This window comes from Bos taurus, chromosome 4 (assembly GCF_002263795.3).
Source record: "Bos taurus isolate L1 Dominette 01449 registration number 42190680 breed Hereford chromosome 4, ARS-UCD2.0, whole genome shotgun sequence".
Taxonomy (NCBI): domain Eukaryota; kingdom Metazoa; phylum Chordata; class Mammalia; order Artiodactyla; family Bovidae; genus Bos; species Bos taurus.
In genome coordinates this window covers 112,698,952-112,714,882 of record NC_037331.1, presented here as the reverse complement: position 1 = coordinate 112,714,882, position 15,931 = coordinate 112,698,952, and the positions used below count along the sequence as shown (strand labels likewise).

The 15,931-nt window shown below is 48.6% G+C and overlaps 2 protein-coding genes across 3 annotated transcripts in view; one reads left to right on the top strand and one right to left on the bottom strand.

Moving 5' to 3' along the window:
• The window catches only part of RARRES2 (retinoic acid receptor responder 2), an 85,584-nt gene that overhangs the window by 38,162 nt on the left and 31,491 nt on the right, over positions 1-15,931 (top strand). The gene's annotated exons all lie outside the window — the stretch shown is intronic.
• Positions 7-15,931, bottom strand: part of ZNF862 (zinc finger protein 862) — a 33,137-nt gene continuing 17,212 nt past the window's right edge. Inside the window, exons 6-8 of one of the 2 annotated variants that reach the window (XM_059885364.1) lie at positions 8,033-8,140; positions 4,651-6,765; positions 7-3,024 (exon numbers count right to left, since the gene is read on the bottom strand). In XM_059885364.1, coding sequence (XP_059741347.1) covers positions 2,843-3,024; positions 4,651-6,765; positions 8,033-8,140 — 2,405 coding nt within the window. In that variant the 3' untranslated portion in view covers positions 7-2,842. Of the gene's footprint in view, positions 3,031-4,650; positions 6,766-8,032; positions 8,141-15,931 lie in introns of both variants that reach the window. The other variant, NM_001191280.3, reaches the window with a different exon arrangement.

Sequence of the window (15,931 nt, the reverse complement as noted above, 5' to 3'; positions counted from 1 at the left end):
CACATATGGGGAAAAGCTATGCTTTATTCGGATAGCACAAAGGTTGAGAATCGAACATGGTTTTCTTAAACCGTGTTTTGCACATCTTTGAAACTAGAGAAGTGGACCTCGGCAGACGGACCCCTGGATGGAGGGAACAGGCCCATCATCACCTGGTCCTTAGCACCCTAGGAACTCAACGTGGGTTTGAGGGAAGGAAAAGGTCTGGAGGAGCTGACCTCCTCCGCGTCTGGCGAGGGCGGGGGCCGGCCCCCAGTTCCTGCCTGGTCTCTATGGCTATCGAACTCACGTTGTCGGTTATACCGCTAGTCACTGAGCTTGCCAGCCCTCTCGGCATCGCTATGGAGACCACAGGCGGGGAACGAGTGGAGGCAGGGCTAGGGCTCTGGCCAAAGACAGAGCGCTCGCTCCTTCCATTCCCAGCGCCCTTCAGCTTGTTTTCTCCAGGAAAAAGTAGGCAGGCTCTCTAACAGTGGGGTCTCCAGGCCCTGGGGTCTGAAAGGCTGCCAGACTCTTGAAACAAAACGCAGGAGCCAGCCTGGGCAAGGGTAGGGGTTGGGGGGGTCTCGCCATGCTTCGGCCCTGGGGTCCTCCCCAAAATGGCCAGCGTCCTCTTTTCCATGAGCTAACAGAGGGGAGCCAGAGCATGGCTGTGCTCCTTGAGGAACTGGGCAGCGTAACTTCCCATGATAAACAGCATTTTCAGTAGTCCCCCTGCCCAAGGGGCCCAAGTTTCTCACAGCTGGCACTGGAGGCTTCCTGAGAGCACAGGTGTGGAGGGGCAGGGGCGGCTCTGGTGGGCCTCCGCCTCACATGGGGTTTGTGCAGTGGCGCTAACGCACAGTGGGGCTGACAGGACTAGTCTCTTGCTCTGAGGAGTCTTAAAGAATGGCAGCTGCCACGGGGAGGATGCTGCGGGAATGTCATTCAATGGGAATCCCAATGGTGGGAGCTATAAAACCCCCACTTGAAAGGGCCCTTCTCTCTTCCACCCCGCCAATTCATACCCTCGGCAACTGGCCAAGGGCGGATCCCTCAACTCCCTGTAGAGCCCCATGTGAATGGGTCGGGAGGCCTGGGCTCCATCTTGGCTGTGTGGACAGTGGCCAGGCCAGAGCTCCAAGGGCCCACGGTACAGCTCAGCCCCCAGGACACAGCGCTGGAGACTGCCAAAGGTTAAAAGGCAGGAAGCGAGAACAAAATTCTTGGCTCAAAGCTGAAGAAAACAGGAAAGTGATGGCAGTAAGGCAGAGTCAGGAACACTGGGAACCATAGGTTCTGCCCATGAGGCACTCGGTACCAACATCTCAGGGGCTCTCAGCACCCTTCCAGGGTCTGCTCAAGGGTCAGATTGCTTGGGCCTGAAGCACAGAGCAGGGACCCCACCTGGGGCCCAGCAGCAAGCCAGGATGGAGCGCTACATCTTGCCTGTCTAAAGCCAGAGAAAGGCAGAAGCCTTCCCTCCAAGCTCCCCTGGTTTCCCACCTGTGGGAAGGAAGGCAGGAGGCAGACACCACGTCGTACTTGGCCAGTTAAGCAGCCTAGGCCTCCCCAGAGCAGCTGCCCTGGAAGGAAACATGCCCTACTTCCTGGTGGAAAGGGAGACGGGGAGAGGCAAGGGGAACCGAATCGTGTGGGACACCCTCTATGCTGCCGGGGTGGTCTTCTCAGGCTTCAGTGAGCCCGCAAAGTTCCTGGGGGGCCTGTGGGAAACAGTCCCGGGGAGCTGATCAGGTGGGTCTGCGTTGAAACATTTAAACCAACACCCCTATTGATTCCCAGGCTGGTCCCCAGAGCACCTCTGGGAAGAATGGACTAGACCATTATGCTGAGGGCACCTCCTCCCACAATAAGGACATGGGTAGCAAGGGACAGGGACAAGAGCTGATGACAGCCAAGTCCACTCTGCCTCCTGAGGCCCGTCTTTGCCCACAGAGGAGCTGTCAGCCAGCAGTCCCGCGGAGGCCGGGCACTAACAGGCACTTGGCTTCTCTGCTGCCGTTTCACGTAGAGGGACGTGAAGGCACAGGAGACAGGAAGGGGGCCATCATGGTTGACCCACTGCCTGAAGCAGAGCTGGGGCTGGATCCCAAGCCCCCCAAGTGCAAACTCATCCATACGCTCTGCTCCGCAGAAATCCAGGGCTTGGCATGACACAGAGGCTGGACTGGTGGGAAGCGCCAGGCCCCTCCAGGGAGACACTCCTCCCGTCTAGGAGCTGTTGGTTGCTCAGGGTGCAGGGATTCTGCTTGCTGCATCCTAGAGGCAGGCCCCGAGACGAGGCAGAGACAGCCTCTGAGGCAGGTCTCCTGTGTGTTGAGACTTCCCTGCTTCTGCTATGGAGCCAGGGGGACACAGCCCAGAGCCAGGCCGGCCCCAGTACTGCTCACCCCCTGCCCTCACCTCATGCCTCAGGCTGTGGGTGGCCCCCTGGATGCTCCCCAACTACCCAGGGGCCGGAGTGCTCCTTCAAGCCCTTCCCCCAGCTGTCATTCCCACTTCAGAAAAGTCTTCTTGCCACCAGAAGCTGAGGATTTCATGATGGGATTACGTACTGAAGCATCTTGAAAGTGAGCTTGAGATAGAATCTCTATGCAAATTTAAGTGCTGTGAGGTCCCCCTGGGCCTGGAGAAGGGCCCCGGGAAACAGGCCGTGTACCTCCTGACCCCCGGCCTCCCTGGGGTGTGGCTTTAACTGCCTTGTCACTGCCCACCTCCCAGTGCTTAGCGTCCCACCCAATGAAGACTCGGGTGGCCTCGAATCCAAGGGCCTGTCACCACGATCACAAGGCCAGGGCAGCATGGGGCTCCAAGGAATGAACTCGTCAGATTCCTGCTCCTACTACAGGAGTGCTTTAGCAGGACAGCCTGGGGCCTCCTGGCCAAGGAGGGGACATGGGAGCCTCTCAGGAGGCTCCAAGACACAGGCCGTCAGGACCTCCACTGGTTCCCTGCAGGACGGGCCAGGCGGCTTCCAGGCGGTGGGCTCCTCCCTGCAGAGTGCACCAGTCTTCTTCCTGAGCCCTGCCCCTCGTGTGGGAGGAAAGAGAAGCCACAGTGAGCAGGAGAGAACAGTTCAGGTGATCATCCATCCCCCCCACATCCAGCTGCACCCAAGGGAGGCTGGGAGAGTAACCCCCGGCAGAACAGACTGGAGGCGGACAAGGACTGCTCTCCAGGGCTCAAGTGAGTCCCACTCTGCGGACTCTTCCACCCGAGGGCAGCGGAGCTCATGGGGTGATTCTGCCCCCAGGGGACCCTAGGCAGAGTCTGGAGGGAGACATTTCTGATTCCTACAACCCGGAAGGTGCTGCTGGTAACCAGTGGGTGTGTAGTGGGCAAGCCGGGGTTGGCTGAGCACAGGACGGGCCCCCACAACAAAAAACTATCTGGCCCCGAATGTCCACAGTGCCAAGGCTGAGAAACTGCCTGGGGAGGAAGGCTTTGTTATATAAAATCTGGCTGGGTTCTCTGTTTGCTTCAGAGGTACAGTCCCATTGCCCTGTGATTACAACCTGCAGAAGGGCATGGATGAGGGCACCTTCTCCTCCACCTCTGGGGGCCAGGCTCAAAGAGCAACTCGTTCAACAGATGCTGGGTGAAGGACCCTATCTCAGAAGCACCCTCTTTCCTTCTCCCCATTTCTGCCACCCACCTCCCTGCACCCACCACCCAGCAGCAGGCCCAGGGCCACCCTGCTACCCGTGGAGCCTGTCAACCCTGAGGCCAGTCCACTGCTGATGACCACAGACCCCGAGACAGAATGAGAGTGGAAGCAACAGGACGGAGACCCGTGCACAGCCTGGAGAAGCTCTGGTTTTCTTTGTTCAGTGACTACTTGAAAATAGGAAAATTTCTTGCTTAAGACTTTCAGTAACTGGGTCTCCAGGATAATATCACTTCCCTCAAACCTAGTCCCGGCCCAGCTCTCCAAGCGAGTTGAGAGGCTCTCCTCATGGACCCCTCCCCTGCCTGAAACCTCTAACCTTCTCCTCCACGCAGCACAGTCCTCACAGCCCCTCTGACCTGCACTGACCTCTTCCTGCTGCAAACAGGGCCCCCACAGCCCATGACAAGGTGGTGTCCCTGCCCTCACTCGTCCAGTCCTCGAGTTAGTCCTGGGCATAGCTGAGCCTCTAACGGACACCATGGGTATTACTCGCCAGACACTGTTCTAAGCACCTTTGTAGTTGTTGTTCAGTCACCAAGTTGTAAACAACTCTTCCCAACCCCATGGACTGCAGCACTCTAGGCTTCCCTGTCCCTTCCCATCTCCCAGAGTCATTAATTCACTTTACAGATGAAAAACCAAAGTACAGAGAGATTAAGTTGCCCGAGGTCACATGCTAGTTAGCGGCACGACTAGAACTTGAACCTGGGCAGCCTGGCTCTGGAACTTCCTGCTCTTAGCGCTGCGCCCTGCAGCCTGCAGTGTGGGCGCCCAGCCTGTCTAGCTGAATTATAAAGGTGACCTGTCCTGAGCACCCACCGGTCTAGCAAACAGTTAAGCACGTGACCCCTTGGAGCAAGCCTGTGGTAACAGCTGACTTGAGCGGAATCTACCAGGCTGTCAGCTCAGGGCGGGGCTGGGAAGCTGAGGTTCTCCTCTTTGGCGTCCCTGCGTCTAGGAGCTCTGCTGTGCATACTTACTTGCGTGGGAGCGGGACGGCACCGGGGCACAGGTGTAGACGTGGCTGAACCGCCGGCCTGAGGAGGTCAGGTACCAGTGCTGGATGGCCGGCTGGGGGTCATACTCTGTGACCGCCACACCATTCACGGCCGTCATCATAAGCATGTTGATCACCTCATTGGAGAGCTTGGTCCTCTCATCGGTCCTGATTCGGTTCATGGCACTGAATCCGCGCTCACAGCAGGAGGTGGAGACAGGCACGCAGACCACCAGGGCCAGGAGCCGGCTGAGCAGGGGGAAGCGGCGGTGCTGGGCCAGCGCGTGCTTGCACAGCATGGAGAAGGGCAGGTTCTGGGCCATGGCCTTCAGGCCCAGCCACTCCTCCAGCAGAGCCTCCTCGCTGTATCCTGGGGGGAGTGAGAGCTCAAAATACCTGGCCAGGGTCAGGATGTCGTCATTCCCGAAACTGGCCAGGGCCATCCCACTTGGCCAGGCCTTGGTGTCAAACACCTCCATGTTCCTGAGCTGCGGGGGACGGTCAGCGTCAAACCTGCGCTGGAGGTATTCGATCCCCGTCAGGACCACTCTCTCCCTGTCTGCCTGGAACCACTGTTCTGACGTTTCAGTCCTCTCCAACACGATGCCGTGGAGCCGCCCGTCCCTGAAGCCAGCATTGAACTCTTCCTCTTTGGGGCCTGCCCGGTGACGGAGGGTCTCCAGTGCCACGTAGGCCCGCCCCAGCGTGGCGTTCACCTCGGTGATCAGCACGATCTCCTTCTGGCATACCTCGGACAAAGGCCGGTAGAGGCTCAGGAAGTCCAAGAGGAAGTGGCAGAACTTGAGGAAATGGAAGCCCTTCATCAGCTTCAGCATGCCTTGGGCCCTGTGCCCAACCTGCCCACCCGCGTCCGCCACGCTCTGGAGGTGCCTGGCCAGGGCGGGCCAGCTCAGGGTGAGCGCGTTCAGCGTGCGCCTCTCGCTGGCCACCCACCTGACGGCATTCAGGTCCTTCAGGCGGACCATTTCCTGCTCCAGGGGAGCCGCGCCTTCCTGCAGCTCATTCAGCCTCTTGTTGGAGGACTGGTAGAACTTGAAGACGGTTCGGATGTGCCGGTCACACTTCTTGACCAGGCCGATGCCCCCGCAGGCGTCGACCACGGCCAGGGGGAGCCGGTGGGCCACGCAGTGCACTGGCAGCAGCTGGGGCAGGATCTCCTGGAGCTTCTCCACCAGGCCGCCCCCGCAGCGCAGCGGGGCGGAGCCGTCAGTTCCCAGGCCCACCACCCAGCCCGGCTTCCGGAAGGGGATGTCCAGCTCGTCCAGAGCCGAGATGATTGTCTCGAAGTATCCGTCGGCCGTCTCGCTGTGGAGGGGGGCCAGCGTGAGGTAAGACTCCTTCATCTCCGTCCCCTTCAAATAGCGCAGGTAGATGCCCACACAGGACTGGTCGGAGGCGTCCGTGGCGCCGTCCAGCAGCACGCTCAGGCACGGGGAGTTGCGCACGTCCTCCAAGATCTCCTTCTTCAGAGTCTCGGAGATGTGCTTGATGAACTGCGTGCAGGCGGTACGGTTTCGGTACTTGCCCAAAATCATGGTCCCCGTGCTCTGGAGGAGCTGCAGGATCTTCTCGAAGTCGTTCAGGGGCCTTGAGTGGTACGCGATTGAGTAGGCGGCGTGGAAAAAGTGCTCCATGTTGGCCATCAGGTCACTGGAGATCTCGGGGACTGCGGCGGCCTGTGGGGTGTCCTCCCTGACTTCCACGGTGTTGACACAGAGCTTGTGTGCTTTGCTGACTTCGTGGTACTTTAAAGTCTCCACTTTGAAAGGGCCTGTGTAGCCGCGGACCAGCCGGGATGATCTGTCATGGAGACTAGGCCTTTCTTTGCAAGCTGAGCAGAAAAGCTTGGTCTCTTTGGGGTCCATCACTAACCACGGGAACTGCCCAAACCACGACCTCTGAATTGAGCGGGGTCTGTAAGTCCTCTTGATTTTCGCCTGTCCATCTGCCTCCAGTTCACAAAGGCGGGGCCTGCAGTAGGAGGTACACGTCTCCACAGAAGGAACTGGAAGCCACGAGGACTCTACAGCCGAAGCCTGTATGTGCGCCTCTCTAACGGCCACCGTCTTCTTTTTCCCTTTGGGGCAAATCAGACTGTGCTTGGTTTTGCTGCCCAGGACTCTGCAGCCTCCTATCAGCTAAGACACCCCAATTCAGTAAGTACCCCTTATGCAAAGCAGAGAAGATGGATGGGCTCCACCTTTCTAGAAATCAGAAAGTGAAAAGTGAAACGTTGCTCAGTCGTGTTGGACTCTTTGCAACCCCATGGACTATACAGTCCATGGAATTCTCCAGGCCAGAATACTGGAGTGGGTAGCTGTCCCCTTCTCCAGGGGATCTTCCCAGGAGTGGCTTCTCTTGAAACCCTTTCCCATTATTTTCTCTGAAAGCCAGTCTGGCTCCCCACGGGTTATGTGCTAATCCTCATGGTTGCTTCAGCCAGCCGCCCCTTCTCTACCCACACAGCTACCCTGGGATCACGTGACATCAGATGCTCATAAGCTTAATTAACCACCTTGGCCGTAGATGCTGTTGGATGGTCTTAATCCTCTTTCAAGGCACCATAAAGAAATGAGGGCAAACATCCATAAGTCTTCTTATTAGCCTGAGAAACAAAGGGGGCATGGAGGTTTACACAGTAGCTGCTGCTGCTAAGTCACTTCAGTCGTGTCCGACTCTGTGTGACCACATAGACGGCAGCCCACCAGGCTCTGCCGTCCCTGGGATTCTCCAGGCAAGAACACTGGAGTGGGTTGCCATTTCCTTCTCCAATGCATGAAAGTGAAAAGTGAAAGTGAATTCGCTCAGTCGTGTCCGACTCTTAGCGACCCCATGGACTGCAGCCTACCAGGCTCCTCCGTCCATGGGATTTTCCAGGCAAGAGTACTGGAGTGGGGTTCCATTGCCTTCTCCAACACAATAGCTAGGGGCCAATAAGTTACTGACGGACATATGCAGACCTGCTAACTCCCACAGACCAGCAGTGTTGACGCTAAACACAGAGGAGCAGGGAGAGGGAGGCGAGGCTCACGGCCTGTGGGTCACATGGCTCCTCGTGACCAGTGTCCACCACGTATCTCCCCCATCAGCTCTACCACACCATCCTGGTTTCACCTCCACTCATCGAAGCTCCTTACTTTTCCCAAACAGTCCCAGTTTCTCAGACTATTCTATGCTCTGAAGGCAGGGTTAGTTTCATATTCATGTTTTTCTACCCAGGGCCTAACATAGGGCCCCATGCACAATAGAGTCACACGAGTGTGGCTGAACTGACACTGTGTGACATCCTGTAGCTGCCTGGCCCCTGGACAGACAATTCAAGTGCTTGGCAGATCAAGACCCACCTGGAGGAGGACGGCCTTTCCCCAACTTTGGCCCATGTGGGTCCCTGATCCAGGGTGCAGCTCTCCGCTCCAGTTTTGAGATCAGGTCTGGTTTGGCAGCAGCAGGCCCTGTTTCAGGGACAAAGAGTCATAGTGACGTCACGGCCCTGGACTATCAAGTCAAGCAACCCACGCAAAAGACCTGGGGAGGCCTCGGGTGTATTTCCTGATAAAATCTATTCAACTAGGGGTGCGATGAAAGCATACCTGTCTAGGGTTCCAACTGATTCTTAAAACCCAAAAAAGGCAGCCAGATTAGGGGTATCCCTTAGCTCCATGGGCCAGACATGGAAGCCATGAGTCAGCTACATACATCTAGAGGGGAAAGGGTGAAAACAGGAAGAAATACAGAGGCCAAAAGTAAAGAAGACAGGGAAGATAAAGTCACACAAGAAGTGGGAGAGGGTCACCAACAACTGTCCCCTGTACGTGCTTCTCAGAGACACCCATGGCTGGCCTTGGTGCAGGTGGCTACTACACGGGGCACTTGAAAGGCCCCTAACGCTGTGTCTATACCAGCAGTGGGCCCTGAAATCAGCCTCAAAGAGATTCATGTCTTTGGGTTAAGTACTGCCCTTTACTGAAAACATAAATAGTCTTCAGGGGTATGTGAAAAAATTTCTCTCTTGATTTAAAATAAAATCCATCATCTCTACTTACATGCTTTTTATGTATCAATGTGAATGGGTGTATAAACTTTTTTGGAAAGACATATGCAAGCAACTGGTAACTGTGGGCATTTCTGTTGAGGGACTGAAAAACAAGGTAAAGGGAGACTATTTTCACTATTCATCTTCAGATCACTGGGATATATTTATATGTTCATGTGTGTGTGTGTGTACCCACATATTATTACTAATGAAAATATAATAGATTATTAATCTGTGGTAGACTGAACACATATCCTTCTTAAAACATCTCTTAAATGAGGGCAAATGAAAAATAGCAGTAAAAAGAAGCATAAGCCCAAGAGAGACACTGCACTAGAAATGTTAATGCATCTTTAGAAGGAAAGGAGATAAAAGAGAAGAACTGACAGAGCTGAACACCAAACACCAGCAGAGGGGATAACAAGGAGAAAAAAGTGAGGCTGACCTCAGAGTCCCCACAAGAGCCAGGACCTGGAGGCACCAGGCACAGCAAAAGGTGGTGGCCAAGAAGAGACCTGTTCAAGTCCAGCTCCTCTCACCTAGTCCAGGAAACCGGAAAATACCACCACCCTCCCTCGGGGAGAAGAGAGATTAGTCCACAGAAAAACTTAACCAGAAAGGTTCTAGGCCCTGGGATGGTGGGGTGAGTGAAAGATGAAGGAGAACCACTGCAATGCAAATAGATGAAGACAGCCTACAGACCAGAAGTTGTATTCCAGGGCTCAGAAACACCAGCCTGGCATACAGCCATGCAGGAGACCACAAGTTTTCTTTAGAGAAACAGACCTGCCCCTCCCCAGCCCCCCTCACCAAAATACCTACGGATCCAGCCTTTGGAAGGTGTTTCAGTGAAACATCCAGGTTCACAGATGGTCACCCTACAGTGAATGTAACTGAGAGGTTAACAGGCAGGAAGGCCAGGGGTCTCCAAATGGAGGAAATAGGCTGCAAGTGTCAGACATTTCTTATCTCTCCCGTAAGCGGCAGGAGGAAACAAACTACAAGGGTCAGATTTTTTTCCTTCTCTATACAAAATTAAAAGGCGGTCTTCTTAAAATTCTGTGTTGCCATGACGACACCTGGTCCCACCTGAACTTAACTTTTCTCAAACCTTGAGCTAACCAATGCATTTTTCTTATGGAAATATTTTTCTTAAGCTATGTTAATGAAACTATGTATTGGCTTTGGAATTTGCCTTTCTTCAAAATGGTTCCACCTAAGACTAACTTTTTTTCTTTTCTCAAACCTTGGGCTGATTTCATATCAATTGTTTTATGGCTGGGGGCCATCCTATCTCAAAAATGCATATTGTGGAAGAGGGGCCTGGTGAAACTCCCTCAGCCTCGAAGTATCTCTCTTATCTGATTAATAGCTTTCTAACAGACATAAAACAGCTTGCAAAAGACTAGCAGGTGGGCACTCTTTCTGCTCCCTTCTGATGTCCACGTCAGAAGCTTTCTCTATCTCTTTTATACTTTAATAAAACTTTATTACACAAAAGCTCTGAGCAATTAAGCCTCATCACTGGCCCTGGACTGAAATCCTCTCCTCCAGAGGCCAAGAATCCAGCATCTTTCACGGCTTAGCAGCAACCTTTCATAACCTACCCCTTGAGTCCCAGCCATGCACACAGAGATTCCAGTCAGTTTTTAAGGCTTTATTCTTAAATATGAATGAACCTAAAGATATTTATTCAAGACAAACTGTGAACATGAAACAAGAAGGAAAAAGAATGGAAGGAACTAGAGATAGAAGCAAAACAAAATTTCAATCCCTCCCCTAAAAAGGAGAATATTCCCACCAAGAAAAGTCATAATAGTTATCCATGAAAAGAGCAATGAAGACTCTGAGATTAAAAATATGATAGAAGAAATTTTTTAAAATTAAATAGAATTGTTAGAAAATAAAATGGAGGAAATCTCTAGGAAAGTCGAAGAAAAAACACAGAAGCAGAAAACAGGAAAAAAAGTAAAAAGTAAAACAAAACCAGGGACTCGATTTAGAAAGTCTAATATCTAACTAATAGGACTTGGGAGAAAGAAAAAATAGGAAGGAAGAAATAATACAAAAATGTTTCCTCAAACTGGAAAGTATGTTTCCACATGGAAGGGAAGCACCAGATACCTAGAACAAAAGATGATGAAAAAACATTTATATCATTAAGCACTAAGTACTTCAAAACACTGGGACAGATCTTAAAACCTTTAAGAGTGGAAAAACAGGCAGTGTTCAAAGATTTAGGAATAAAAATATAATTAGACTTCTCAACAGGACCTGTAAAACCTAAAAGCAGTGCTTTCAAAATTCTGAAGATAATCATCTCCAACCTGGAACTCTATACCCAAACTAAGTTATCAATTGTGAGAGCAGAATAAGGGCATTTTTAGACATACAGATTCTAAAATATTTCCTCCCATGAACCCTTTCTTAGAAAGTTACTGAAGGATGTGCTCCAATAAAATGAAGACGTAAACCTAAAAGAAACAATAGATCTGGAAAATAGGAGAGAGACAAAAGAAAGTCCAAGGCCACAGATATGCAGCAGGCCTAAAGAATAACTAGCTTAGGCAGAGCAGAGGGACGGAAGACTCAGTGATAGACATCTCCAGAAAAAAAGTGAGATAAGTCACAGGATGTTCGATCATGTGGAAGAAATTCTTTGAGGAGTTGTATAATTCCAGGGAGAACTTGAGAAGAAGTGGTGATAGCACAGAAAACTAAAAAAATAAAAAATAAGAAAAAATTCAATTCCGGCAGGGGGGGGGGGGGGGGGGAATCTTACAGCAGAGGAAACATCATCATATGTCACTTTGATTAAAAGTAAATAATACATAATTAGGCAAATAATTCACATTGAATTAACCAAAAAAGTATGATATACCTGTTCTGAGAGGATGGAAGGAAGAGAAGTGGGGGTCTGGGGTGATGTAAGAGGGCCATATCTTCATCCTCCACAGTAGGAATCAATAGATAATATCTAAAATCAATAAATCAGGAATAGCAATAAATATATGCAACAGGATATTAAAGTGTGGTTCTGTCTGCCTGTTTTAAAGGCCCCCTCAAAATAGGAGCCAACTCTTTCCCCATTCCAAAGCTAGACCACCGGAGCCCTACTTGGAAAGAATGGCTGAAACACTGGGCTGTAACCCAAAGCTCCACCACCAAGAGGGAGTCAGAACACTGGACGTGAAGATGTCAGGGAGTTGGATATTAGAGATGTTTCTGGAAAGAGCTGTTGGGTGTACTGTTGAGTCCCCCACACTACCATGGGGAAGGGTAGAGTGGGGTGGCTTCTTTCCTCTGCCTAATGGGAATGACGTATGACCTGCATTTCCTGGAGTTGTGGGACTACTCAGGAACCCGGGCCTAGAAAAAATTGAAGACATAAACTGACCCATGGGCCTAGCTGCACCAAGGCAGGTGGAATCTTAAGATCCCTGACCAGGCATCACACCAGCATCACTTAAATTGGACAGTAGATTCTTAACCACTGGACCACCAGTTAAGTCCCTGTCTCTCTGAATTTGACCATTCTAAGTACTTTTTCAGATTATTTACTGTAAACAGAATCATAGTTTTTATCATTTTGTGACTGGCTTATTTCACCTAGCATAATGTCCTCAAGGTTCATCGATGTTTTGACATGTGTCAGAATTTCCTTCCATTTCAAGGCTGAATAATATTCCATTGTATGTATAGGTTACATTTGCTCATCCATTCATCCATCCAGGGACATTTGGGTTCCTTCCACACTTTAGCTATTGTGAATAATGCTGCTATTCTGTTTTCAGAATATTCTGAAAATATTGCTGCTATTCTGTTTAAACCTTGCTTTCAATTATTTTGGATATATACCCAGAAGTAGAATTGCTGAGTCGTAGGATAATTCTTGGAGAAGGAAATGGCAACCCACTCCAGTACTCTTGCCTGGCGAATCCCTTGGACAGAGGAGCCTGGTGGGCTACAATCCATGGGGTCACAGAGTCAGACACAACTGAGCAACTGACACATACACACATGATAATTCTCTCTTTAGCTCTTTGAGGAACTGCCATATTCTTTCCCAGAGTGACAGTACCATTGTATATTCCCACCAACAAGGCATAAAGATTCTAATTTCTTCACAACTTCATCAGTACTTGTTTTCCATTTTTTTTGATAGTAGCCATCCTAATGGGTGTGAGGTGGTATCTCATTGTAGCATTGATCTATGTTTCCCTAATGATGAGTGATATTATCTTTTCATGTGTTTACTGGCCATTTGTACATCTTCTTTGAAGAAATGCCTATTCAAGTCCTGTATCCATTTTTAATCAGGTTTATTGCTGTTGAGTTTTAGGAGGTCTCTGTATAGTCTGGTATTAACCCCTTATCTGATATATGGTTTGCTAATATTTTCTCCCATTGTGTGTGCTGACTTTGTATTAGGTTTATGTGTTGTATTTTTTTTTTTCTTTTTCTGGCCATGCCACATGGCTTGTGGGATCTTAGTTCCCCAACCAGGGATTGAACCCAGGCCCTCTAAAGTGAGAGCACAAAGTCTTAACCACTGGACCACTAGACAATCCCTGGGTTATATGTCCTTTGATGCACAAAATTTTACAGTTTTCGTAAAGCCCAACTTGTCTATTTTTTTCTCTGTTGCTTGTGCCTCTTAGTCTATGTAGGTAAAGGTTTGTCAATTTTGTTGATCTTTTCAACGTTTGGTTCCACTGATTTTTCTCTATTGTTTTTCTATTGTCTATTTATCTCTGCTCTAACCCTTATCATTTGCTTCCCTCTGTCAGCTTTGGGTCTAGTTTATTCTTCTTTTCCTAGTTCCTTAAGTTGTAAAGTTAGGTTGTTGATTTAAGATCTCTCTTGTTTTTAATGGAAGCATTTATAGCTATAAATATCCCCCTTAGCACCACTTATTCTGTCCCACATCAAAATGATATGTTGTTTTTGTTTTCACTCATCTTTAAGTATCTTCTAATTTCTCTTGTGATTTTCTTCCTTAATCCATTGGTTGTTTAAAGTTGCTTAATTTCCACAATTTTGTGAATTTTCCAGTTTTCTTTGTTATTGATTTCTAACCTCATCCCATTATATTTGGAGAAGATACTGTTTAATATCTATTTTTTTTAATCTATTGAGGCTTAATTTGTCACCAAACATAATCTAATGCCTCACGTGCATACGCGAAGAATGTGAATACTGCTACTTTTTGGTAGAGTGCTGTATCTAGTAGATATCTATTAGATCTAGTTGGTTATTGTCTAAGTACTCTATTTCTTTATCTTCTTTTTGGTTTTTCTACTCATTATTGTGACTGGGATACTGAAGTCTGTAACTATTATCATAGAACTGTTTACTTCCTTCAACTCTAGCAATTTTTGCTTCACAAATTTTGAGAGTCTGTCATTAGGTTTATATATATAATTTTATATCTTCTTTCTATATTGAAACTTTTATAAATATATAATATCTGTGTCTCTTATACATTTTTTTGATTTAAAGTCTATTTTTTCTGATACCTGTATAGCCAACTCTTGCTCTCTTTTGATTATTTGCATGGAATATTGTTTTCCATGCTTTCACTTTTAATCTATTTGTGTCTTTGGGTACAAAATTAGTTTCCTATGGACAGCAAAAAGTTGGATCATGTGTTTTTATCTGTTCTGACAATGTTTTTTGATTGGAGTGTTTAACCCATTTACAATTAAAGTAATTACTGATAAGAAGGGACTTATGACTGTCATTTTGCTATTTGTTTTCCATATGCCTTAGGCTTTTGCCCTTCATTTCCATCATCACCATTTTCTTTTGTGTTTATTTTTTGTAGTGAAAACGTTTAAATTCCTTTCTAATTCCCTTTTGTGTATATTCTATAGCTATTTTCTTTCTGGTTACATGGGAATTACATTTAGGAATTCCCAGGTGGCTCAGTGGTAAAGAATCAGCCTGCCAACGCAAAAGAAAGGGATTCAATCCCTGGGTAGGGACGATCCCCTGGAGAAGAAGATGGTAACCTATTCCAGTATTCCTGCCGGGAAAATCCCACAGGCAGAGGAGCCTAGCAGGCCACAGTCCATGGGATCACAGAGTCAGACATGACTTAGTGACTATACAACAACAAACATGGCAATTACATTTAACATCCTAAAGTACCAACACTCTTAATTTCAATTTAGCTTAACTTCAATAGTATACAAAAACTGCTCCTTTACAACTTTCCCCATCTCTTTCCATCATTGATGTCACAAAATTACATCTTTATATACATGTGTCCCAAAATATAAACTAGTAATTCTTTTAAATGTATTAAATTATGTAGAAAATAAGATATGGAATTGCAAAAGTTAGAAAATACTAGCTTATAGATTAATAATTGTTTTTTTTTTTCCTTTAAATGTACCAGTCTCTCAAATCATCAGCAAACAAAAGGTACAGTTACCAACCACTGTTATGATAACACCAGCTTTTATAACTGCCCATGTATTTACCTTGATTGAGATCTTCATTTCTCCATAAGCTTTCAAGTTACTGTCTAGTGTCCTTTCCTTTCACCTTGCACACCTCCCTTGAGTGTTACTTGCAAGGAACAACTAGTGGTAAGGAGCGCCCTCAATTTTTGTTTAGCTTGACATCTCTTAATTCCACCCTGACCTTTGAAGGACAGTTTTGCCAGATATGGGACTCGGTTGACTTTTTTTTTTCATTTAGCACTTTGAATATACCTGCCCACTGCCTTCTGGCCTCTGGAAGTTAAATCTGTTTATAATCATATTGAGGTCCCTTGTATGAGATGATTCACTTCTCTCTTGCTGCTTTCAAGGTTCTCTTTGTTTTTGAAAGTTGGACTACAGTGTGTCTCAGTGTGGGTATGAGTTCATCTTACCTGAAGTCTACTGAGCTTCTTGGATATTTGTATTCATGAAGTGAAAGTGAAAGTGTAGGTCGCTCAGTCCTGTACAACTCTTTGCAACCCCACAGACAGTAGCCCACTAGGCCCCTCTGTCCATGGGATTCTCCAGGCAAGGATACTGGAGTAGGTTGCCTTTCCCTTCTTTAGGGGATCTTCCTGACCCAAGGATCGAACCCAGGTCTCCCACCCTGTGGGCAGATTCTTTCCAGTGTGAGCCACCATGTCTCTGATCAAATCTGAGGAGATTTTAGTCATTCTTTCTTTCCTTTTCTCTCTCTCTTTTCCTTCTGGGACTCCAAC